The sequence below is a fragment of the Coregonus lavaretus genome (genome assembly GCF_964263955.1).
Source record: "Coregonus lavaretus genome assembly, chromosome: 2".
Taxonomy (NCBI): Eukaryota; Metazoa; Chordata; class Actinopteri; order Salmoniformes; family Salmonidae; genus Coregonus; species Coregonus lavaretus.
In genome coordinates this window covers 26,973,906-27,000,313 of record NC_139989.1, presented here as the reverse complement: position 1 = coordinate 27,000,313, position 26,408 = coordinate 26,973,906, and the positions used below count along the sequence as shown (strand labels likewise).

Genomic DNA, 26,408 nt, shown 5'->3' with positions numbered 1-26,408 from the left:
TTGGACATGGAGTGTAGCCGCAGATCCCAATTCACCACTCCAAGCAAGCCACTGCCTCGTTAGCCTGCACACAAGAGGCAGGTGTGCAGTGTCATTTGTCAGAATATGAAAAAGTTGGGCTGCTGAAGAGTCAGTGACTCATATAGACAGATTTGGGCACACAGATAAAGAACACATTTGAAAAATAAAGAGGAAAAACAGAAAATCCCTCCAATGTATGCCTAAACTATCAACTATGCATAGGCAGTAAGCACAGAAACAAAATGTGCACATCAAAAGAAACAATGAAACTCATGATTAATCGACCTAAAGTGTGGGGGGGATGGGGGGGTAAATATTTCATGATCCCTCGTCTCTCAAACTATTCCACAATGACCAATGGAAAATCAAGTTAACCCATTCCTTTAATGTCATCGCAGGACATTTGTGTAAACGTCATCTTTCAGATAGAACATTATCGTTTATTGTATTTTGATAGGTGGAGGGATAGCTGGCATAGTGACAAAAATCATCAACTTCACAAATGCATTAGGAGTAAGAAGGAACTCATGACCTGATCAGTCAATCATTTAGAACAATCTTTTTGTGGTCCGAGAAGTAACCTTTCCACTGATATACTTTTCTCTTCAGTGATAACATTGACATCAGTGGGACAAATGGGTGTTGCATTTTTTAAGTTTTTCCCCAAATGGCATACTCTGCATATGGTAATATTGATATACATAAATTGCTAAGGAACCTAGCAGTTCATCCATTACAATTTCATCATACAGTATATTAACATTGACTGGATATCTTGGACTTGGGTAGGTATGACATTGAAGCAGCTTAATTTTCGAATACGTGACAAAATCTCATTTTTTTGCATTTGTCTGCCATTCTTCACAGTTCTTCTATAAAACTGCATGACTCTCAAATGGCGCCCTATTCTCTATTTAGTGCACTACCTTTGACTAGGCTCTGGTCAAAAGTAGTTAACTATAAAGGGAATAGGGTGCCATTTGGGACTCATTTTCTGTCAATCACTGGTGCACGGTCCTGAAGATGTGCTCTACTACAGCATTTCAGCCCCGAAAGAAACAAAGTGAAAAGAAAACAGTTCAGTGCTCATTCTAACTGTACAATAGAGGCCAGTAGTGTGTTTTTACTGTGTTTAAACGTTAAAATAAGCTTTATTGATCTAGACAGGAGGGATAATTTGATGATATGCTGTACATAAAAATCAGGCTTGGATGCTTCTCAGCGGATTCCAACCTTTTAGTGTTTTTTTGTTTTGTTTTTTGAGAACCTGCGATGACATACATTTAACTTGGCACAATGCAGACTAAAATCTTTTAGGACATTAATGGACAAACTGCTGTGCGATAAATAAAATGGAAGAGCTACACATTATTAGTTATATGTTAATCCGCCAGGCGCCAAGATTGCAACATTTTTGTATTTTGTTTGTTCTCTGTCCGTGTTCTCTTTTGTTTTGTAAGGAAATCATTATTTCATTCATACATGAAAACAAAAAGGATCATGAAAAAGAACTGTACAGCCTGTATCTATTTCTTATATATATCTTATTCATATATATAAATAAACGTTGATACTGGAAGAATTGTCCCATTATGTGACAGTTCTGTCAAGTGGAATGCCAGCTCCTGTGGGTGATCTTTGCATCTTCATCTGACTGTGATTATGTTTATCTTCTTCTTCAGCAGCTGACAGAAAGAGAGTGGAGAAAAATAATTACTTGTGTGAGCTCTGCTGCCATCTCTGCCTTGTCTATAAAACAGGGTCATGTTCAGTAGGGCACACCGAAGTAAAACGTTTTGCAACAGAAAAATAATATCTGTGTTCTTATTGGACAAATTCAGGTAGTGCCTCCCGGTTTAACATTTTTTTCTCCCACCCGAACAGAACTCCCTGAAAGGCATCAGATTGGCTCAGTACACTCTTCTGAGAGGCCTTGAAAGAATCTCAATTGCATACTCCTCGCATCCGCTCTCCTTGCCACCTTCTCAAAACCTATTGATGAGAAAGCCAGAGGTCCCTCACATCTGACCTTCTCTTCCAATGGCTTTTGAGAAGGAGGCGAGGACAGAAGATGTGAGGAGTATGCAATTGAAAAAAGGCCCTTGACTTACTTCTTGTCCACTCATTGCTTGGCCCCTCCTCCTCTGATGGCGGTGGGCTGGCTGTTGAAGAGCCCTGTCCGGTTGACGTTGGGGTGGGTGGGGGACGCCACAGGGGGCTGGCCAGGCCGAATGGGTTTGGCTAGGGAGGTCAAAGGCACAGCACTGGTTACATACCATCAAAGGAACACTAAATGGCATCATTATTTAGCATCTGCTAAATGACCAAAATGTACAAATGTTATGTTTTTACATGTACCAGTATTACAGACCAATACAAGCATCAGTCCTAGATTATATCAGGCAAAACAGAGGACAGATTTCTCTGAATAAAAAGCTAGCATTTAACCTTTAAATCAGTGTGTGTGTATGTACACTACATGACCAAAAGTATGTGGACACCTGCTCATTGAACATCTCATTCCAAAATTATGGGCATTAATATGGAGTTGGTCCTCCCCTTTGCTGCTATAACAGCCTCCACTCTTCTGGGAAGGCTTTCCACTAGATGTTGGAACATTGCTGAGAGGACCTGCTTCCATTCAGCCACAAGAGCATTAGTGAGATTGGGTACTGATGTTGGGCGATTAGGCCTGGCTCGCAGTCGGCGTTCCAATTCATCCCAATGGTGTTCGATGGGGTTGAGGTCAGGGCTCTGTGCAGGCCAGTCAAGTTCTTCCACACCGATCTCGACAAACCATTTCTGTATGGACCTCGCTTTTTTGCACGGGGGCATTGTCATGCTGAAACAGTAAAGGGCCTTCCCCAAACTGTTGCCACAAAGTTGGAAGCACAGAATTGTCTAGAATGTAATTGTATGCTGTAGCGTTAAGATTTCCCTTCACTGGAACTAAGGGGCCTAGCCCGAACCATGAAAAACAGCCCCAGACTATTATTCCTCCTCCACCAAACTTTACAGTTGGCATTATGCATTGGGGCAGGTAGCGTTTCCTGGCATCCGCCAAACTCAGATTCGTCCGTCGGACTGCCAGATGGTGTAGCACGATTCATCACTCTAGAGAACGCATTTCCACTGCTCCAGAGTCCAATGGCGGCAAGCTTTACACCACTCCAGCCGACGCTTGGCATTGCGCATGGTGATTTTAGGCTTATCAGTGGCTGCTCGGCCATGGAAACCAATTTTATGAAACTCCCGATGAACAGTTCTTCTGCTGACGTTGCTTCCAGAGGCAGTTTGGATCTCGGTAGCGAGTGTTGCAACCGAGGACAGACGATTTTTATGCGCTACGCACTTCAGCACTCTGCGTTCCCATTCTGTGAGCTTGTGTGGCCTACCACTTCGTGGTTGAGCCGTTGTTGCTCCTAGACGTTTCCACTTCATAATAACAGCACTTACAGTTGTCGGGGCGGCTCCAGCAGGGCAGAAATGTTATGAACTGACTTGTTGGAAAGGTGGCATCCTATGACGGTGCCACGTTTAAAGTCACTGAGCTCTTCAGTAAGGCCATTCTACTGCCAATGTTTGTCTATGGAGATTGCATGGCTGTATGCTCGATTTTATACACCTGTCAGCAACGGGTGTGGCTGAAATGGCCGAATCCACTCATTTGAAGGGATGTCCACATACTTTTGTATATATACTATATATAGTGTATGTATGTGTGTGTGCATGCGAATTCATTTGTGCATATGCGTGTGTTCCACACCGATCTGAGCAGAGTGGCCCCTCCTGGCCATGTTCTTGGCCCTGACGGCCTCTTTGATGCGGTCCACCTCCTGCTGGTAGCGTTTGCGGTCACGTGCGGCGTTCTCTTTGGCCTCCTTCAGGGCCGACTCCAGGGCCTTGACCCGCTCAGCCGTAGCACGCAGACGCTTCTCCAGTTTAGGAAGCTCACAGCGCAGGTCTGCATTATCACGCACCAGCTAGAGATGAAGAAGGGGGGGGGGGGGGGGGGAGAGCGATGACGTAACCTGGTATATAGGCAAATCTATGAATACATGGTTCACTCACTAATTAATGATTTCAGTCACATTACAGTTGTCCCTGGTACCTTTTTGATTTGTGAAGAACATTTGTGTTGACAGAAAGAGTATCTTGGGAGTCATTTGGCATGTCTGTAACTTCTATTACAATAAAGGGCTGTGGTCTGTACCATAGAATGAATGGGCATAGACCCCATGAAATGAATGGGTAAGTGCATTATACTCATTCTAATTATGTGGTCTGTACCTGCTTACTGACTTTAGTAAACCACACCATTCAATCATAGCAGGATACTTCTCTGCCATGGGAGCACTAACAACGTGCGTATGTTTAGTTGTGTATGTTTGTTTACCTGTTTGTGGACCTTTGTAAGCTGTTCAAGGTTGTTCTCCAGAAAGGAGATCTTCTGTTTCTGAGCAGCACTGCCCCCTGTATCATCTGAGTCCATCTCAGCGCTCTGCAGAAAACATACATTATAGAGAATTTACTTTTATAGCACATTTATCATTCTCTCTCCATTTATTTATAATTTATGAGACACATACATTTCTCAATTTTCTGTGAAAGGCACCATTAAAGCCACATTTGAATTTTAAATAACCATTGAGAAACTGTAAATTAATATACCAAATTGTGCCTTTCACGGACCCATTTTTGTATTATTTTTTATTTCACCTTTATTTAACCAGGTAAGCCAGTTGAGAACAAGTTGTCATTTACAACTGCGACCAACTGCGACCCATACACTTTCAATGCAGAATTGTGTTACGAAAACCACAAGCTTAGAAAAAATATAACGCAAGAGAGCAGATAAGAGACAGGGTATGACTTTTAAAGGGGAAATCTGCATTTTCAAACAATAAAGCATACCCCGCCACTGTTTTGGTAGAAAGCTGAGGGATAGGGCTGGAGAAATGTAACCACTTTCAAATTCATAGACAGAGCTATGGATACAAGGACTGACCATCCATGAAAATGTATAGTTCTAACCATGTTTTGAGGCTATACAGTAGTTGTTTACAATTACATTATTTACAAACAAAGGAATAAAACAAGCTTATAGTTTTGGTTATGATGGGGTAAGAGTCAAACTAAGCGCATAAAGCATGTATCAGTTATATTATTTGAGAATCAATGGCAATATATCATTAGATTTCAAGTAAAAAAATGAATGTAGCAACTGCAGATTGCTGCTTTAAATCAAACTTAAAAATCACACTTATCGCAGCAATCCAGGGACACATCTTCTCTCCTCTCCATCTTATCCATGGGAGCCAGCTAGAGCCTAAACCCTGAGGGTTGGTGATGAACCTCATACTAGTCTCTGAGGATCTGAATCACAACATCACAGTGGACGCTTCCCAAATGGCACCCTATTCCCTAAATAATGCACTACTTTGGACCTACGAGCCCTATGGACACTGGTCAAAAGTAGTGCACTATAAAGGGAATAGGGTGCCATTTGAGACACAGTCAGCATCTTATTTACATCTTTACAGGCTGACCTACTTACCACAGCCTATCACTTTTGTCTGCTGAGGAGGATCATTAGACTTTCAACAGGGTAAAACTAAAGTGGGCACGTCAGACCAGAGTTAGTGGAAAGGAACATGCGTGTCCTGTACGGTTCCATTGCAGGTAGTGATTGTACTATTACTTTTTCAAATCAGTGGTAAGTAAATAGTACATAGGCAAAGAGGGGATATTTGTTAAAGTAATTGATTAATATGGTTCCTTCTCTGTCTTTGTAAAAGGCTAATGAGGGGGGGAAAGTTGCAGCTCTCGCTCTTCAAGTTAAATGCTTGATAAAAGCTAACACCGTGTGTTGTACCTTCTTGACTCTGGTAGCCAGGTCCTGAACAAACAGTTTTCTGAGGTTGTGGAGAGTCTGGAGCTCCTTAGCCACCGTCTCCTCCAGTCCCTTCAGGTCTTGTCTGGCCTGCTCTCTCCTATCCTGCATCACCCTGTAAAACACAGACACACAACCAGATCAATGATTCCCCATTGCCACATCACAGCTTTTCATGCGTTTGCAGACATTGGTGATTCATTTATTGTCATTTATCCAGGCTAATCAGCTAAGAACAAATGATAGTGTGTGAATATTGATTGTGTGTTTACGATGGCAACTGGGTAAGGCAACTGGATGGGTGGTTACGTACGTGAGCTCGTGCAATTTTCGGCTCTTGTCCTGGTCGGTGGATTTGAGTTTCTCGTGCTCCACCCTCAGACGCTCCTGTTCCAGCATGATCTTCTGGTTCAGACTAGAGAGAGAGACAGATACAGATAGTGAGACAGAGACAGCAACTAACTAACAAATCGTTTTTCCATATGTGGTCTTTGTGTCTGATGGGCCTCAAGGAATTGTGTGTGTGTGTGTGTGCGTGTGTGTCAGCGCATGCGTGCACGTAGTGTGTGTGTGTGTGTGTGTTGTGTTGTGTTCCCTTACTCCTGGAGCTCAGTGATGAGTTTCTCCTTGTTGTCCAGCTCGTCTCTCAGGCTGCTGATCTGTTTCTGATGGGCCTCGCGGTGAGACTGGATCTGATGCTCAACCGCCTCCTAGCAAAAACACACACAACTAGTTACCAACAAATATATTACAGCTGAGTACCAACACAAAATCATATGGAATTTTAAGCAGAAACTTATCTGAAGTGACTTTCATAGCTGTCAACTTTGACAAAGACGTACAGTACCAGTCAAAAGTTTGGACACACCTACTCATTCCAGGGTTTTTCTTTATTTTTTACTATTTTCTACATTGCAGAATAATAGTGAAGATATCAAAACTCTGAAAAAACACATATGGAATCATGTGGTAACCAGAAAAAGTGTTCAACAAATCAAAATATATTTGAGATTCTTCAAAGTAGCCACCCTTTGCCTTGATGACAGCTTTGAACACTCTTGGCATTTTCTCAACCAGCTTCATGAGGAATGCTTTTCCAACAGTCTTGAAGGAGTTCCCACATATGCTGAGCACTTGTTGGCTGCTTTTCCTTCACTCTGCAGTCCAACTCATCCCAAACCATCTCAATTGGGTTGGGGTCGGGTGATTGTGGAGGCCAGGTAATCTGATGCAGCACTCCATCACTCTCCTTGGTCAAATAGCCCTTACATAGCCTGGAGGTGTGTTTTGGGTCATTGTCCTGTTGAAAAACAAATGATAGTCCCACGAAGTGCAAACCAGATGGGATGGCGTATCGCTGCAGAATGCGGTGGTATCCATGCTGGTTAAGTGTGCCTTGAATTCTAAATAAATCACAGACAGTGTCACCAGCAAAGCACCACTACACCATCACGCCTCCTCCTCCATGCTTCACGGTGGGAACCACACATGCGGAGACTCATCAGACCAAAGGACAGATTTCCACCGGCCTAATGTCCATTGCTCGTGTTTCTTGGCCCAAGCAAGTCTCTTCTTCTTATTGGTGTCCTTTAATAGTAGTTTCTTTGCAGCAATTCGACCTGATTCACGCAGTCTCCTCTGAACAGTTGATTTACCAAATAGGGCTATGTTCTGTACACCACCCCTACCTTGTCACAACTGATTGCCTCAAACACATTAAGGAAAGAAATTCCACAAATTAGCTTTTAACAAGGCACACCTGTTAATTGAAATGCATTCCAGGTGACTACCTCATGAAGCTGGTTGAGAGAATGCCAAGAGTGTGCAAAGCTGTCATCAAGGCAAAGGGTGGCTACTTTGAAGAATCTCAAATATAATATATTTTGATTTGTTTAACACTTTTTTGGTTACTACATGATTCCATGTGTTATTTCATAGTTTTGATGTCTTCACTATTGTTCTATAATGTAGAAAATAGTAAAAATAAAGAAAAACCCTGGAATGAGTAGGTGTCCAAACGTTTGACTGGTACTGTATATTGAGTGTATTTGGCCCATACAGGAATCAAACATACAATATTCTCCATGATTGTACACAAATATACAAATGATTACCAACACAAAATGTTTCAATAATCTAAATGATCGGTTATCAAGTTAGGAAAGAATAGCCTGTAAGGAGAAATCCACTGTTGGTCATACCTTGACTTCGGTGGCAGTTTGGACCTCATTTTCCTTCTCCATAGCCTGAACTTTCTCTGCAAGGGGAGAAACAGCAGATGGGTGTCAGCAACCTTTTCACCACTAGATGGTGCAAGACTTGAAAAGCTAGGCCTCAACTTGTAGCCAAATGTGTCCATGGTTTTGTAGAAATAACATATCAAAATACACATTTCAATAAGGAATGTGTGATGTGCCTTCTTGGGGAAAGGTCTTCCACGCAAAAGAGGGATGGGGTGGGATATTCCTGTTTGAATAGGATACATAATGTTGTAGTCACCCTGAGCGCTGATCTTGACCAGTTCCTCATTCAAAGAGTCTACGTTCTCCTCCAGCTGTCTTTTCTTCTGCTCCACGTTCTGAAGGTACTCTGTCAGGGACTTGATCTTAGCCTCGTGCTGAGGGGGGAATTAAAATGGTGCAATACATGGAACCAGGGTTGGGGTTGATTCCATTTCAATTCAATGAATTCAAGAAGTACACTGTAATCCAGATCCAATGTTCCTCATTGCTTTTCATTCTCTGAATTGAAATAGAATTGACCCCAAGAGAAGTGAATACATTTTTATTTGAACGACAGCCACCCTGTGACACCTTCTCTCAAGCCCTCTGTCCCAGGTGACGATGGTTACCTGGGAGATGCGTAGCTGACAGGCGGCCAGCTCCTTCTCGTTCTCGTCCATCTTCTCGTTGCTCTCGGCCTGGGTGCTCTCCAGCTGCTTGCTGCGTTTCACCATGGTCTTCACCTCCGACTTCATCTTACTAATGTACAGACGAGCCACCGTGAACTCCTCGTCTATCAGACCACTGCCCTCGTGTTGCTGGAGAAGGGGAGGGGGGGAGGAGAGGAGGTAAAGGCACAAACGTAAGACTCAAATGTCACCGTGCAAAAGACATACATCCGATATAGTGTACCTAAAGCATAGTTAAGGATGAGGTTACTTATGTTTGGGATGAGGCTAATTGGTAAATACAGTATAAGAGCCACACAGGCTTCCACTCTTCCCAGGAATCCCCAAAAGGTATCCCAATACTGGTCTTCCCTTTCATGACTGGCTGGCATGGCTCTGAATGATGATGCGTACCTTGATGTCATTGCTGCCCACAGCGATGCCGATCTCAGCAAGATCTTTGAGCAGCGATGACATCATCTCAGTGACCCTCTTCTTCTGGTGGTTGGTCATCTCCTTCAGCTTCTGCAACTCAGAGTCGATTGACACCAGGATGCTCTGAGGAGGACAACAAAGGTCAAGTTTAGTTCCAGGTACTTTTGGTTTTCATTCCCCCTTTCTAATCCTGGACTGATTTACACCTGGGACACTAGCTGAGTGGACAGCCAATCAGTGACATTCATGAATAATGTAAACTACAGAATCAGAGATTTTTTAAAAACCCAGCAGTACTTCTGCCCTTGTGTGTCAGTAGTTGGCATAGGATATTCTGAGTACATCGTAGGATTTCACAATCCTAACATCTCTCCTGGTGAGCCTTGGCTCACCATGATAAAAAAAGGTGAGTTTAGTTTGTGAATGACTTGTTCTCCTCTCACCAATTTCTGGTTGAAGATAGAGAAGAAGGAAAGACACATTTTTAAAAAGGTAGGCCTATTGGAAAATGGCATCCTCTCACCGATTTCTGGTTGAGCTCCTCGCTGAGAGCCTCAAACTCCTTAGTTTTGTCCTCCACCTCCTGGCTCTTCTGGTCGTAGTTCACAGCCAGCTCCTCCAGGGCCTGCAGCACCTCCTTCACCTCCTCCTTAGACGCCTCGTTCTCGGACTGCAGACGGTTCAGCTCCACCTGCAGGTTGTCGTGGTCGCGACGCGACGAGGCCAGCAGCTGGAGAAGGAACCCAAATTCAAATTCATAGACAGAGCTATGGATACAAGGACTGACCATCCATGAAAATGTATAGTTCTAACCATGTAATTGTTCACGTTTACATCGTCTACAAACAAAGGAATAAAACAAGCTTATAGTTTGGGTTCTGATGGGGTAAGATAGTCGAACTACGCGCATGAAGCATGTATAAATTATATTTTTCAAGAATAAATGGCTATATATCATTACATTTAAAGTCCAAGAATGGATGTAGCAACTGCTTTAAAATCGAATTTATCGCAGCAATCCAGGGACACCTCTTCTCTCCTCTCCATCTTATCCATGGGAGCCAGCTAGAGCCTAAACCCTGAGGGTTGGTGATGAACCTCATACTAGTCTCTGAGGATCTGAATCACAACATCACAGTGGATAAGTCCCAAATAACACACTACTTTGGACCTATGAGCCCTATGGGCCCCAGGAGGTAGGTGGCACCTTAAATCGGGGAGGACGGGCTCGTGGTAATGGTTGGAGCGGAATGGGTGGAATGGTATCAAATACGTAAAACACATGGTTTCCATGTGTTTGATGCCATTACATTAATTCCGGCCATTAACATGAGCCGTCCTCCCTTTAGCAGCCTCCTGTGCTATGGGCCCTGGTCAAAAGATGTGCACTATAAAGGGAATAGGGTGACATTTGGGACACCGTCAGCATCTTATTTACATCTTTACCTTTGAAGAAGAGAACTACAGGCTGACCTACTTACCACAGCCGCTCTCTTTTGTCTGCTGAGGAGGATCATTAAACTTTCAACAGGGTAAAACTAAATTGGGCGTGTCAGGCCAGGGTTAGAGGAAAGGAACGTGTGTCCTGTACGGTCCCATTCCAGGTAGTGATTGTACTATTACTTTTTCAGATCACTGGGGGTAGCCATTATTAATTCAGAATATTCATCTGTAATTAAAATCCAGCCTACCGAAGGCTGAGATGAGACGGAGACAGTGTTAGATGTCAGATTCTACCCAGGCTGAGCAGTAGGCTGTGGTGCCTCTTTAACCCTGCTGTGTCTGGGCTAACCGTCAGCTAACAGTCTGACCCCCCCTGACGGGCCTGTACAGGCAGACTGATGGCATGGTTAACAGAGCAGGGGGGTGCGTATATGCGTGTGTGGTAGCAGGGGGTCTCACCTCCTCCTGGTCCAGCATCTGCTGCTTTAGTTTCTCTGCCAGCTGGCTCTGCTGGTTGATCTCATCATCCTGATGGAGAGGAGAGAAGAGAGAGGGGGAGGGAGGGGGGATGGTAATGGTGTTGTTTAGACCGAAGTGTTCTTGTCAATAAAAATAATAGGCAAAACATATTTTAAAGGTAGACTCAGCGTTATGGCGTGCCACGAGCAGCACCACAGATATTGCAATGAGCGCGATGCAAGACTTTCCTCTCACACAGAGTATCTGCGCATGTGCACGGGTTCGCTTCACGCTGCTACAACGTGGTAGCTACTGGAACAAAACAGCAGAGAAGTTGAGCCTCGCGCTTCAACGCCACTGCTGCTGTTTACTTTGTGCATCTACGTCATTGCGCTGAATCTACCTTTAAATGACTACCTCATGGAAATCTTTCTGGCACCTCAGTGGACAAGGTCAATCTCTAAATAGAATCTAGCAAGTTGTCATGTGATGCTCTGTTCCCTCACCTTATCATCCAGCTGCTTGTAGAGTTTAGACAGCTCAGCCTCACACTTCTCCTTCTCTGCGTCGGTCAGTTTAACCCCTGGAATGCTGGGTGAGGGGGCCATCTTCTCATTGTTCACCACGTTGTCTAGAGCCTGAACCTCAGCGTTAGCCTTCTCCTTGTCAAACTGCTCCTCCACTGGCACACTCTCACCTATAGGGGGCAGCACAGAGGGAGGGAGGGTGGAAGGGAAAGAGGAAGGGAGGAATGGAGGAAGGGGAAAAAGGAAGGGAGGAATGGAGGGAGCCGTGGAGGGAGGGAGGGACAGAGAGACAGGGTTAGAAACAAAAGTCAACTTCTGTGGCATCTACACAACATGCAGACTATTTCCTGGGTTGTAGTCATTAGTGCACACCGTAGAAAACTATTTTTCAACGGAAACTGTTTAATCTAAACACGGTTTACATTGCAAAACTTTTGCTATGTTGTGCAGTACACTAATGTATACAACCCTGTTCAATCCTAAAATAGGACATGAGCGTGATTCATGAAATGATCAGGTATCCTTGAACACTAACTGAATATCGATCTATTGTTTCCATATTTTGTCTCTCATACCGTTTCTCCAGCGGTTGAGTTCGTTCTCCAGCCAGGTGACGGTGCTCCTCAGGGTTGTGTTCTTCGCCTTCTCTCTTTCATACTTTTTCTTCCACTGTTCTGCCGTCAGCTCCACATTCAGACACACTGTGTTCTTAATGGTCTTCGCTCTGTCACACACAAACACAACAGTTAACTTTCTGATGTCACAAAACAAACAGTGTCACCTTTGAGAGTGGGTGTGGCACTGGCAACCACCCATAGCCAGATTAGCTGACATCACGAAAACGATGCATGCGATTCAATTGGGCAGAAGTCCGTGTGTTATGATTCTGGATGGCCAGCTAGCTAGCATCAATGACAAACTGCCATGTGGGGAATCGTAGGTGGCTCGTTTCAGCTAGTTTTATCTTGTTCTTGATACCATGTCTTGTTTTGACTGATGTCATGTCTACGCTAATATGGCAAAAATTCACTGTAATTTTGTATTTGAGAGACAAGAAGTGCTCATTATGCCAATGTATTTATGTTTTCAATAAACATTGTAGACAATATATAGTTTACATGTTGTCAACCAATCTAAGCCAACCACGTCTGTTTTGCCCCATAGTTGCCACGCATCGGTTTTGTTGATAAAACAACCAACCCTTCTATAAAGCATAAACTGTGTAGACTGTAGCATATTCCTCATTGCTAACAATGTACCAACATTCAATTGGCATTTACAAAACTTCCACCCCACTGCTGGTTCTTGGTCATATACAGCAGTTGTTCTCAATCTGGAGTTACTAGTACCCCTGGGGGTATGCAGACTATTCAAAAGGGATTATTGGGAAGATGAATAAGATGTTTGCAAAACACAAGTCTAGTCGTCGCAATCGGTTGCATATTAGGGGGTACAGAGCTAAAGGTGATTGGGGATACCGGTTGAGAAAAAAAGTTTGGACCCACTAATATACAGCTAAGTACAGGGGCTGAGACTGGTTGTGCGTGGTATACAATCCAGGGGCTGAGAGCGTCCTGTACATACCTCTGTCCGAACATCAGTGTGGACTTTGTCTCAGCCTCATTGTAGGCGGAGGGCGAGGCACAGATGACCATGGTGGTCCTACAGTTACCACCCAGAGAGTCCTGCAGGATACGGGTCATCTTACTGTCTCTGTAAGGGACATAGGTCTGGAGAAAGGAGGGGAGAGGGACTTACATTTACATTTTAGTCATTTAGCAGACGCTCTTATCCAGACGACTTACAGTTAGTGAGTGCATACATGATTATTTATTTTTTATACTGGAATCGAACCCACAACCCTGGCGTTGCAAATGCCATGCTCTACCAACTGAGCTACATCCCTGCCGGCCATTCCCTCCCCTACCCTGGGCCAATTGTGCGCCGCCCCATGGGTCTCCCGGTCGCGGCCGGCTACGACAGAGCCTGGATTCGAACCAGGATCTCTAGTGGCACAGACCACTGCCCCACTCAGGAGTTGAGCTTCACAGTCAACATAAAACACTCATCACTTTGTCCTGGAGAATAATACTACTGAAAACCTGGACTGAACTCTATGTAATACCAGTGTAAATTGTACTGTGTACAGGTACTGAAAACCTAGATTACAAGTATTTAGACATGTGTGCGCATATGACTTGTGCATGAGACACTCCTTTAATTTCTCCCATATTTTATCATTCATTCCTAACTTGAAAATGTCCTCTTTAGAAATATGTTAGAACAGCTGTTTGTTAGAACAGCTGTTTGTTGACATTGCATCCCAAATGGCACCCTATTCCCTATATAGTGCACTACTTTTGACCAGAGTTAGGTCAAGAAGAAGTGCACTATTTAGGGAATAGTGTGCCATTTGCAGTCATTTTCCCCAGCCCCGAGGGAGCAGAGGAGTGTTATGTTATCTCACCGAGCCTTCAGCTAGGGCAGAGATGACGTTGCCCAGCGCAGACAGGGATTTGTTGATGTTTTTAGCTTCTTCCAGAACTGCTCCCTCCGCTCCAGTTTTACCCACCTAGACACACACACACACACACACACTTTTAAGAGATCACAATCCAACACACATGCCCTCATGACAACACTGGTACAAGATTGTATCACAGGACATTTCATTAGATCACAAGAAAATTCTAAGAAACAGAATGTGTCCCAAATGGCACCCTACTCTAGATTTAGTGCACTATTTTTGTAAAAAGTAGTGAACTACATAGGGAATAAGGTGCCATTTGGTTGGGTCCCATATATAACTAAGGAAGATAATGCTGCCAGAAGTCTCAACAAAGATGATATAGGAGACCACAACAAACATTGATATTAAGATATAACAAAAAAAGATTATGAAAAAGTGCAACAAAGCATGTGAAAGGCTTTGCTTGAGTTTAGTGCCATCCTTTGGATTATCATCAGATTACTGCTGTTGTCGTGCGAGTAAAGAGAAACAACATATGTGCTAAATAGGGTTGAATGGCGGGAACTCGGTTACCGAGATTTACCGCCCAAAACTAGTCCCTTTTCCTGGGATAAATAACTGCGAGAAACCAGTAAATTATAATAAATGATTTACTGTATATAAAAAGCATGACGTGAAACTGTTAAATTATATGCTATGTCTATATCTTGCTTCTCTGCGGTCTTCTCTCTGCATGACCAATCATCAATGCTCATGTTGGGGACAGACAGCCCATCTCAGTATGGAGTGCAGTTCACAATGCATGTAGACCTATCATCTCATCATGGTAACTGTTTCTTGCGACAGGTCGGCCTACATTTGCTGCAGCATATGCTAGAGTAATATGAGGACAGAATGCATGAATCTAAATTTACACATCTCTATCTGGCTTTCGGGGGTCACCTTGTTTTTTTATTGTAAAGATTTTATTGCAGAGTTTTAAAAACAGCCTATCACTCGAATATTGTTGCGTTAAATTAGAGCATGCACGAGCAGTCTCTCTCCCTCCAATTCCATTCAAATCGTATCCAAAATAGGTTCTCAATCTTGAACTAATCCATCTATTTATATATACACACACACATATACACACACACACATACATACATACAGTGGGGAGACCAAGTATTTGATACACTGCCGATTTTGCAGGTTTTCCTACTTACAAAGCATGTAGAGGTCTGTAATTGTTATCATATGTACACTTCAACTGTGAGAGACAGAATCTAAAACAAAAATCCAGAAAATCACATTGTATGATTTTTAAGTAATTAATTTGCATTTTATTGCATGACATAAGTATTTGATCACCTACCAACCAGTAAGAATTCCGGCTCTCACAGACCTGTTAGTTTTTCTTTAAGAAGCCCTCCTGTTCTCCACTCATTACCTGTATTAACTGCACCTGTTTGAACTCGTTACCTGTATAAAAGACACCTGTCCACACACTCAATCAAACAGACTCCAACCTCTCCACAATGGCCAAGACCAGAGAGCTGTGTAAGGACATCAGGGATAAAATTGTAGACCTGCACAAGGCTGGGATGGGCTACAGGACAATAGGCAAGCAGCTTGTTGAGAAGGAACAACTGTTGGAGCAATTATTAGAAAATGGAAGAAGTTCAAGATGACGGTCAATCACCCTCGGTCTGGGGCTCCATGCAAGATCTCACCTCGTGGGGCATCAATGATCATGAGGAAGGTGAAGGATCAGCCCAGAACTACACGGCAAGACCTGGTCAATGACCTGAAGAAAGCTGGGACCACAGTCTCAAAGAAAACCATTAGTAACACACTACGCCGTCATGGATTAAAATCGCAAGGTCCCCCTGCTCAAGCCAGCGCATGTCCAGGCCCGTCTGAAGTTTGCCAATGACCATCTGGATGATCCAGAGGAGGAATGGGAGAAGGTCATGTGGTCTGATGAGACAAAAATAGAGCTTTTTGGTCTAAACTCCACTCGCCGTGTTTGGAGGAAGAAGAAGGATGAGTACAACCCCAAGAACACCATCCCAATCGTGAAGCATGGAGGTGGAAACATAATTCTTTGGGGATGCTTTTCTGCAAAGGGGACAGGACGACTGCACTGTATTGAGGGGAGGATGGATGGGGCCATGTATCGCGAGATCTTGGCCAACAACCTCCTTCCCTCAGTAAGAGCATTGAAGATGGGTCGTGGCTGGGTCTTCCAGCATGACAACAACCCGAAACACACAGCCAGGGCAACTAAGGAGTGGCTCCGTAAGAAGCATCTCAAGGTCCTGGAGTGGCCTAGCCAGTCTCCAGACCTGAACCCAATAGAAAATCTTTGGAGGGAGCTGAAAGTCCGTATTGCCCAGCGACAGCCCCAAAACCTGAAGGATCTGGAGAAGGTCTGTATGGAGGAGTGGGCCAAAATCCCTGCTGCAGTGTGTGCAAACCTGGTCAAGACCTACAGGAAACGTATGATCTCTGTAATTGCAAACTAAGGTTTCTGTACCAAATATTAAGTTCTGCTTTTCTGATGTATCAAATACTTATGTCATGCAATAAAATGCAAATTAATTACTTAAAAATCATACAATGTGATTTTCTGTATTTTTGTTTTAGACTCCGTCTCTCACAGTTGAAGTGTACCTATGATAAAAATTACAGACCTCTACATGCTTCGTAAGTAGGAAAACCTGCAAAATCGGCAGTGTATCAAATACTTGTTCTCCCCACTGTACATACATATACACACACACATACTACCGTTCAAAAGTGAATTAAATAACATCAAATTGATCAGAAATACAGTGTAGACATGGTTAATGTTGTAAATGGCTATTGTAGCTGGAAACGGCTGATTTTTAATGGAATAGGTGTACAGAGGCCCATTATCAGCAACCATCAGTCCTGTGTTCCAATGGCACGTTGTGTTTGCTAATCCAAGTTTATCATTTTAAAAGGCTAATTGATCATTAGAAAACCCTTTTGCAATTATATTAGCACAGCTGAAAACTGTTGTGCTGATTAAGGAAGCAATAAAACTGGCCTTCTTGAGACTAGTTGAGTATCTGGAGCATCAGCAATTGTGGGTTCGATTACAGGCTCAAAATGGCCAGAACAACACTTTCTTCTGAAACTCGTCAGTCTATTCTTGTTCTGAGAAATGAAGGCTATTCCATGCGAGAAATTGCCAAGAAACTGAAGATCTCGTACAACGCTGTGTACTACTCCCGTCACAGAACAGCGCAAACTGTCTCTAACCAGAATAGAAAGAGGACTGGGAGGCCCCGGTGCACAACAGTTGAGGACAAATGCATTAGTGTCTAGTTTGAGAAACAGACGCCTTTGCAGGTCCTCAACTGGCAGCTTCATTAAATAGTACCCGCCAAACACCAGTTTCAACGTCAACAGTGAAGAGGCGACTCCGGGATGCTGACCTTCTAGGCAGAGTCCAGTGTCTGTTCTTTTGCCCATCTTAATCTTTTCTTATTATTGGCCAGTCTGAGATATGGCTTTTTCTTTGCAACTCTCCAGAGCGCTCAGGACCTCAGACTGGGGCGAAGGTTCACCTTCCAACAGGACAACGACCCTAAGCACACAAGCAAGACAACAGAGGAGTGGCTTTGGGACAAGTCTCTGAATGACCTTGAGAGGCCCAGCCAGAGCCCGGACTTGAACCCCGTCGAACATCTCTGGAGAGATCTGAAAATATCTGTGCAGCGACGCTCCCCACCCAACCTGACAGAGCTTGAGAGGAACTGCAGAGAAGAATGGGAGAAACTCCCCAAATAAGGTGTGCCAAATGTATATTTAATGTAGGGCTCATAAAATGTATGGCTCATCAGGCTCAGGTAGCGTCAGGCTTGAATTTTCGATCAAAGCTTGAATCAAATCCAGGCATAGGCCTTTTTATATGCTTTATCTTCTTTTTAATGACACTTCCGGTTTTGGCGGGAAATACCGGGTTACACAAGAGAAAAATTATTTATTCTTGAGATGTAACATTTGTAAAATACCAGGAAAATATTCAACCCTAGTGCTAAAGACTTGAGGCGAACCAAGATGTTGTGGTAAAAGTAGCCGTGTCTGAGCCAGAATGGCTCATAGGGCAGGAACCTATCTCCTATTTCTGTACCGTGAGGTAGCTTGAGGTACTAGCTAGTTGTGGTAGACTAGCTAGTTAATTATGACCAAATGTTCAGATCAATAGCTGCCTGCTAGGCTATATCTACAGTCAGAAAAAGCAGGCATTGTGCAAAAGTGAATGTGTTGAACTTGAACACCAAGATGGAGACAAAGGGAGGAAACAGAGATAAAGTAGACAGAGGAAGAAAGGCTTATGCTACATCCCGATTTTCCACAAGTGTGCACCTGCACTCTCCTCGTCATGCATTTAAAAGGTTTGGTGTAAGCACTTGCTGGAGTGAGTTACCACCATTGTAAAATCCATGCCAAAAACTGGGCAAGTGCACACTTCTGGAAAAGGGTGAATGACCAGAATACAGACACAGAAAGGCACAGAGAAAAAAAGGATGGAGACATACTTTTTCGCTACCGGCCAGATCGACAAGGTAGAGCTTGCCGCTGAGTTTCTGCTCTGTAGCAGTGTTCTCCTGCTTCACGTTGATCTGGAAGATACTGTGACTTCTGGAGCTGTGCTCGTTCATGTCTATAAAACACACACACGTTTACACAATATTACAAATATATTGCTAACAGAAACAGAGAACTTGATGGCCATCTATGATTCTGTAAGGAATCTAATGAATTAATGTTTATTCATAAAGAAGTATACATTAAGAACATCTTTGATAACTAGCATCATTGTCATAATGTTTCACTTTTATTTGATTTTGTTTCCGTTTCTCTATCTTGAGAAAACTAGTTCAGTACAAGTTCTACTGTGTAGATTAACTAGGGCCTACAGATTTTCCTGGTTCCTGGTCAGGAAAACTCCCAGTCCTAATGATGTAATGGCTGTGTAATTGCATCCCAAATGGCACCCTATTCACTATAGTGCATTACTTTTCACCACACTCCTATGGGCACTGGTCAAAAGTAGTCACTATAAAGAGAAAAAGGTTTCATTTAGGACGTAGCCCGAGACTGCTGCGTGAGAGTGGCTTTGTAGATCAGGAGATCAAGACTGTGAAACCAGGCTGTGAGGATCATAATGAACCCATGAGTAGCAGGCGGGACTGAAACAGTCCCAGTGTTGGACTGACTCACTTGTGACGGCCACGTGTCGGTTGGATTTGCCCTCGTCAATAGTATCCATGACCTCCTCGGGGCTGCAAACAAAGCGCTCGGTACACCCCTGGGGACACAGTGAACCAAGGCACCACTGTTTGATTTGACATGGTAGACAAAGAGCCGATTATGATGGAAAACGTAGATAACATTGACATTCAAGTCTGGGATAATCAGGAAGTTATATCGGTATTGTAAAGTTATTTGACTTTCTCCAACCAACCCATAGGATGCATCTGAAGTAGTACTATTTCCTATATAAGTGCACTACTTTTGACCAGCGCCCATATATCAAAACTAGTGCACTGCAAAAGGAATAGGGTGCCATTTGAGACGCACACACAATCTCTCTATTCATCCATTATTCTCTGCATCTACTAATGTCTTACGAATTCATCCACCTGACCAACCAACCGTTCATGGATCTATCTATGGTACCATTATACAGTGCATTGGGAAAGTATTCAGACCACTTGACTTTTTACACATTGTAACAGCTGTATTCTAAAAAGGATTAAATGAATTTTTCCCCACATCAATCTACACACAATACCCCATAATGACAATTACATTTTTACAAATTCATTAAAAATAAAAAACAGAAATACTTTATTTACATAAGTATTCAGAACCTTTGCTAAGAGACTCGAAATTGAGCTCAGGTGCATCCTGTTTCCATTGATCATCCTTGAGATGTTTCTACAACTTGATTGGAGTCCACCTGTGGTACATTCAATTGAGTGGACCTGATTTGGAAAGGCACACACCAGTCTATATAAGGTCCCACAGTTCACAGTGCATGTCAGAGCAAAAACCAAGCCACGAGGTCGAAGGAATTATCAATAGAGCTCCGAGACAGGATTGTGTCGAGGCACAGATCTGAAGAAGGGTACCAAAACATTTCTGCAGCATTGAAGGTCCAAGAACGCAGTGGCCTCCATCATTCTTAAATGAAAGAAGTTTAGTACCACCAAGACTCTTTCTAGAACTGGCCACATGGCCAAACTGCGCAATCGGGGGAGAAGGTCCTTGGTCAGGGAGGTGACCAAGAACCCGATGGTCACTCGGACAGAGCTCCAGAGCTCCTTTTTGGAGTTGGGAGAACCTTCCAGAAGAACAACCATCTCAGCAGCACTCCACCAATCAGGCCTTTATGGTAGAGTGGCCAGACGGAAGCCACTCCTCAGTAAAAGGACAACGATCCTAAGCACACAGCCAAGACAACGCAGGAGTGGCTTTGGGACAAGTCTCTGAATGTCCTTGAGTGGCCCAGCCAGAGCCCGGACTTGAACCCCATCGAACATCTCTGGGAGAGAGCTGAAAATAGCATGTGCAGCGACACTCCCCATCCAACCTGACAGAGCTTGAGAGGATCTGCAGAGAAGAATGAGAGAAACTCCCCAAATACAGGTGTGCCAAGCTTGTAGCGTCATACCCAAGAAGACTCAAGGCTGTAAACGCTGCCAAAGGTGCTTCAACAAAGTACTGAGTAAAGGGTCTGAATACTTATGTATTTCAGTTTGCTAACATTTCTAAAAACCTGTTTTTGCTTTGTCATTATGGGGTATTGTGTATAGATTGATGAGGGAAAAAACAATTGAATCCATTTTAGAATAAGGATGTAACGTAACAAAATGTGGAAAAAGTCAGGGGTCTGAACACTTTCCGAACGCACTGTAGATGTGTTTGGCTCACTTGACCATAAATAAGACTCACCTTGACATAGGGCACCCTGTTTTTATCCTCATGTACAGACAGGTTGTTCTTTGTTACTGCAGAGAGGAAAAAAGCAAAACCAGTATTTTATTATTGCAGTTATTACATTATTTATTATGTTGATCACCATAGTAACAAGGAATCGTCAACAGGCAGGCACCAGCATTTAAAAGCACAAAGCAGCCATTAAAATGATATTTTTCATCTGAATGTTGCAGGTTATAAGTTCACTGTCTAGACAGAAACAACTCAGTTGAAGTACATGTGTGAGGGGAGTAATTACCCAATAGACTATGCCTGCGTCCCAAATGGCACCTTATTCCCTATATAATGTATAACTTTTCACCAGAGCCCTATTGGTCCTGGTCAAAAGTAATGGACTATATGGAATAGGGTGCCACTTGGGACACATCCTGTATCTCCAGAACGGTCAAATGAGGACGCCTGTTGTGCCGCAGCATACAGTACGTACCATCCAGTAGGTCCTTGATCCTGTCCAGGTAAATTTCAAAATATGAAACCTGCAACAGAGATTCCTCTGATTAGAAACAATCTAGATGTGCAGTGTTTTTGATTCAGATTATGTAGCCGATGTGGAATAGCTAGCTAGTTAGCGCACTGTGAATCTACTCTGTCGTGAGTATTAAACTTTTTCCCCTTTTTATTTGGCAACCGAAGCACTTGATGCCAGCTGTGTGGTTGTAGTGCTCCATACCTTGATATGGAACTCCAGGTTCTCGTCCATGGAGTAGATGTAGTTGAAGATGTCCTGGACTATTCTGGGGATGATCCCCATACCATCCGGGTCATGGAGGCTACCCTTTACAGGACAGAGAGACAGGTTTCCATCAAACATAAAACAGTTGAAAGCAGCAGGGTTGGGGTCAAAATTCCATTTCAATTCCATCAATTCAGGAAGTAAACTGAAATTCCAATTTTACTCAATTACTTTCTTTGAGAATTTTTTTTGAATTTCAGTTTACTTTCTGCATTGACGTTTGAAATGGAATTGACCCAAATCCTGGTTGAAAGCATTTGACCAAACCCATTAAGATAGAAGCATGTATAATTTTATAGGCCTCTCTCTCTCTCACCTCCATGGTGTGTGTTTTTCCAGACGATGTCTGCCCAAAGGCAAATATAGTCCCATTGTAGCCCTCAAGAACATCTGTGTATGGAGGAAAAGACAGTTATTAAATAATTACTTTAAACTGCCTAAAAGGTTTACACTGGTAGCATAGTATCACAGCTAGCTAGCTACCTGGGCTTGCTGCATCCATCCTTCCATACCTTTGACAATCTTTTGAGCAGAGGCTTTGTACATCTGCTCCTGTGTCGTATTGGACCCGAACACTCTGTCAAACATGAACGGTTTACCCTGTAAGGCGAAAGGAAAGTCAAATCAGCAACAAAGAATACTTAGACCTCTCAAGAATAGCAAGAAAAGGTGATTAGGAAAAATATCCAAACAAATAATTACTGTAACTTGCTCTAATGTTGACATTTACTTAGGGCTGGGTGGTATACCGTATTTTACTATATACTGGTATTGATGCAAGGACCGGTTTGGGTTTCTATTTGACCTTCTATAACAATATGTTAGGGCTGACCCCATTTAGTTGACTGGTCGATTGTTTGGTTGATAAATATTTTTTTAGTTGAGCAGTGGCAAATATATTGTAAAAAATAATTATGGCACACGAGACACCTGTCTGATTCACGCCTGTCTGAGTGGACTAATTTTTTACATTTTCATTTTAGTCATTTAGCAGACGCTCTTATCCAGAGCGACTTACAGTTAGTGAGTGCATACATTATTTTGTTATTTTTCATACTGGCCCCCTGTGGGAATCGAACCCACAACCCTGGCGTTGCAAACGCCATGCTCTACCAACTGAGCTACATCCCTGCTGGCCATTCCCTCCCCTAATCTGGACGACGCTGGGCCAATTGTGCGCCGCCCCATGGGTCTCCCGGTCGTGGCCGGCTACGACAGAGCCTGGATTCGAACCAGGATCTCTAGTGGCACAGCTATGCAGTGCCTTAGACCACTGCGCCACTCAGGAGTATAATCCATTGGAGGCCGTGGGGATGGCACACCAGTAGTACATGTCCCGTTAATTACCATAATTTCTAATCTACAATGTTTGTTTACGGTAATTTCTGTTAATGCATTCAATATTATTTTACAGTCTTACCGTTGTCATTGTAGGAGTGGACACGTTGTTTGCAGAGCGCACAACCTAACCTTTTGTTTGGAGAACTCCTGTCAATCTTGAGTAAGGACACGCACCTGATTACTTATAGAACTAGGCTACCTGGCCTGCGCGCAAATGTAAAAAAATGTGCCCACTTGGGGATCTGATACTATTTCTGATTGTTTTAACTCACCATCACTGTGGCGCTTCTCAGAGTAACTTTTTCTTCTCCTCAAACAGCAAGTAAACAAAGTCTGTTTTTATATCCATTGAGAATGACAATGGTTCCTCAACCTATTTGAAAAATCTTTCCAGCACTCTCCCTTTCGATGACCACTCGGCATGAAAGGGGGGGGGGGGGGGGGGAAATGTAATGCTCTGATCCGGTGGAAACGTCATAAAATGGCCTACATTATTTTTTTTTTTATCTCTTAGCCTACAGCTGTGTGTGTCTGTCTGTAAGGAGCTCACTAGCGCTGGAAACTGAGGGCCCAGAATATTTTATACAATGTTATAAGTTTGCTAGCATGAGGGTCGGGCCTGACCAAGTTTAATAGTTGATACAATGTTTCAAGTTCCTTGCAGACAGGCCATGCATAGCCAAAGTGATTTATAGGATATTTATTTTTATCAGGATATTTTCCACCTAAATGAATGCTGGCTGCAATGTTTTTATTTGTTGCCTTTATGTAGGCTATTTTTACATAATGGCAATAAAAGTTACTTTTAGATGTATCATTTTCATTTAGATAGAATTTTGATTAACCAAATGACATTGATTGAGATAAGATTTTAATATAAATTAAAATGAAAAGGTTCCACAAAAATGTGCATATGAAAAACATCAGATGAATCATCAGCAAGCAGATCAGTAGAAAATGGTATGATAACTTGGCACTCCAAATGGAAAAAGTTGCCGACCGTTGGTGTAGCCAATTACCGGCAACTTCAGGAGCATAATGGCAGAACCTGCAAAAGCCAGCAGCAGGAGGTTAATAATTGATCTCTGACTGCCTCTTTAGTAATTTGTGGGTCTTCATTTTAAAATCGCAGTGCTTAAAGCATCAGACAAGCTCAGTATTCAAACATAGCGCGTCTATATTGACAAATGTTACATTTAAACCAATCGACCAAGATTATTATTTTTATTTATTTTTTCGGGGACAGCCCTACGGTATTTCAATGTTTGGTTTGTTAAATGTGATAGTGCCATGTGTAACGTCCGTTTTTTTTTGTTAGCTACTTGAGTCCCTCTTCTCCTGCATGCCACTTTCCACACCAAGCCCCGTCATTCAGGGAGAGCAGTTGTTGCGCGACCACGGAATCACGAGCACTTGCCGACAAGTTGCCATTCACAAGATGTGGGTCACAACGATGCTGCTTTCCACTTTGCTTATTAATATAAAGCCACAATCATTCTATAATTACACTATTAGTTTGTGTATCTTACTGTCTGCAAAAGGCAAGTTTGTCTTTCCTTAGCAAGTTGTGGCTAAATTGTGTTAGCCACTAATGCTAATTGCTAGTTAGCTGGATAGCTAGTTCGCTAAATGTACAAGAGTCAGAGCAAACGTAGCTAGCTAATACAGCCTGATACCAGTGCTGGTGTATGCCTAAATCAGCATGTTGTTTGTGCAACGATATCTTATAAATCAGAGAGGGATAGGCGAAGCCTGAATGGGTTAGCTACAGAAAACATGTAATGTAACATCTAATTAGCTTCCCCTGGGAAACACTTAGACACTTGGTTGTTTGACATGACCGGGTAGGAACCAAAGTATTCAAAAATGTATTCAAAAGTGCTGCCCACTTTATTCTAACAATATAAATTAAAACGTATAATAAGATTTCCATGATTCCAATAGTTCACACAAGTGTTTTGTTCTAAATCGCAAGTAAAAATCACAATTTGGAAATGATAAATGAGTGCAGGAAATGCAGAAATTCATGAAAATGCAGAATTTTTTGGTGATTGAAGTTGGATTGAACTAGAAAAGGCACTCGCACACTAGTTTCGGTTTGCTCTTAGCAGAACTTGGCTAGGCGAAGCGAATGCATGTGCCTCGCATACTCCCTTAAGACCCGCTTGGGGAAAAAAAGGGGGGGGGAAGGCAATATTATGTTTTGTCCCTCGAGACGCCATAGCACCAGTTCCTCAAAAGAGTCAGAATATTCCGAAGATAAATCAAGAAATCTGTAATTAATTTGACCTTTTTGTCGAGGAGGTCTTGGTGGCGGAATTTTACATCCAACTAAGCTGTTTGGTGCAGTATTTCTCAACAGAAATGTTGCATGAAAAACTAGTAATCTCGTTGAACGACAAACACTTAATTGAAGAATCCCTACTAGAAGTAGTACGGTTGACCAATCACCGACGAAGGGGCTTAGACGTCGGCTACCAAACTTGACTTGCCTCAAAAGAGCTGAGCAAACAGCCCCCCCCAAAAAACCTGGCAAACACACTATTTTTATTTATTTATTTATCTCATAATATATGCGCGAACCGGCGGGTCACGTTTAGACTGGGAAGCCTTAAATCCATCAGAAGGGAGAAAGCCCCATTGAAATCACTTAGGGTGGCAACACATACATTCTAAGGACATGCACTACCCATAATGCATATATATATATATATATATATATATATATATATATATATATATATATATATATATATCCACATATACACACAGTGGGGAGAACAAGTATTTGATACACTGCAGATTTTGCAGGTTTTCCTACTTACAAAGCATGTAGAGGTCTGTAATTTTTATCACAGGTACACTTCAACTGTGACAGACGAAATGTAAAACAAAAATCCAGAAAATCACATTGTATGATTTTTAAGTAATTAATTTGCATTTTATTACATGACATAAGTATTTGATCACCTACCAACCAGTAAGAATTCCGGCTCTCACAGACCTGTTAGTTTTTCTTTAAGAAGCTCTCCTGTTCTCCACTCATTACCTGTATTAACTGCACCTGTTTGAACTCGTTACCTGTATAAAAGACACCTGTCCACACACTCAATCAAACAGACTCCAACCTCTCCACAATGGCCAAGACCAGAGAGCTGTGTAAGGACATCAGGGAT

General features: G+C 42.8%; 1 protein-coding gene across 2 annotated transcripts in view; it reads right to left on the bottom strand.

The window, feature by feature from the left end:
- Positions 1 to 1,282: 1,282 nt before the first annotated feature.
- The window catches only part of LOC311105064 (kinesin-1 heavy chain), a 45,887-nt gene continuing 20,761 nt past the window's right edge, over positions 1,283 to 26,408 (bottom strand). Inside the window, exons 2-25 of one of the 2 annotated variants that reach the window (XM_084147054.1) lie at positions 22,404 to 22,491; positions 22,208 to 22,281; positions 21,829 to 21,933; positions 21,586 to 21,634; positions 21,114 to 21,169; positions 19,377 to 19,464; positions 18,692 to 18,816; positions 14,136 to 14,240; positions 13,253 to 13,398; positions 12,244 to 12,392; positions 11,648 to 11,838; positions 11,142 to 11,210; positions 9,763 to 9,969; positions 9,219 to 9,362; positions 8,766 to 8,954; positions 8,414 to 8,531; positions 8,116 to 8,171; positions 6,515 to 6,624; positions 6,228 to 6,329; positions 5,897 to 6,029; positions 4,418 to 4,522; positions 3,788 to 4,004; positions 2,133 to 2,262; positions 1,283 to 1,706 (exon numbers count right to left, since the gene is read on the bottom strand). In XM_084147054.1, the coding sequence (XP_084003180.1) occupies positions 2,144 to 2,262; positions 3,788 to 4,004; positions 4,418 to 4,522; positions 5,897 to 6,029; positions 6,228 to 6,329; positions 6,515 to 6,624; positions 8,116 to 8,171; positions 8,414 to 8,531; positions 8,766 to 8,954; positions 9,219 to 9,362; positions 9,763 to 9,969; positions 11,142 to 11,210; positions 11,648 to 11,838; positions 12,244 to 12,392; positions 13,253 to 13,398; positions 14,136 to 14,240; positions 18,692 to 18,816; positions 19,377 to 19,464; positions 21,114 to 21,169; positions 21,586 to 21,634; positions 21,829 to 21,933; positions 22,208 to 22,281; positions 22,404 to 22,491 (2,745 nt within the window). In that variant the 3' untranslated portion in view covers positions 1,283 to 1,706; positions 2,133 to 2,143. Of the gene's footprint in view, positions 1,707 to 2,132; positions 2,263 to 3,787; positions 4,005 to 4,417; positions 4,523 to 5,896; positions 6,030 to 6,227; positions 6,330 to 6,514; positions 6,625 to 8,115; positions 8,172 to 8,413; positions 8,532 to 8,765; positions 8,955 to 9,218; positions 9,363 to 9,762; positions 9,970 to 11,141; positions 11,211 to 11,647; positions 11,839 to 12,243; positions 12,393 to 13,252; positions 13,399 to 14,135; positions 14,241 to 18,691; positions 18,817 to 19,376; positions 19,465 to 21,113; positions 21,170 to 21,585; positions 21,635 to 21,828; positions 21,934 to 22,207; positions 22,282 to 22,374; positions 22,492 to 26,408 lie in introns of those variants that run through there. The other variant, XM_084147055.1, reaches the window with a different exon arrangement.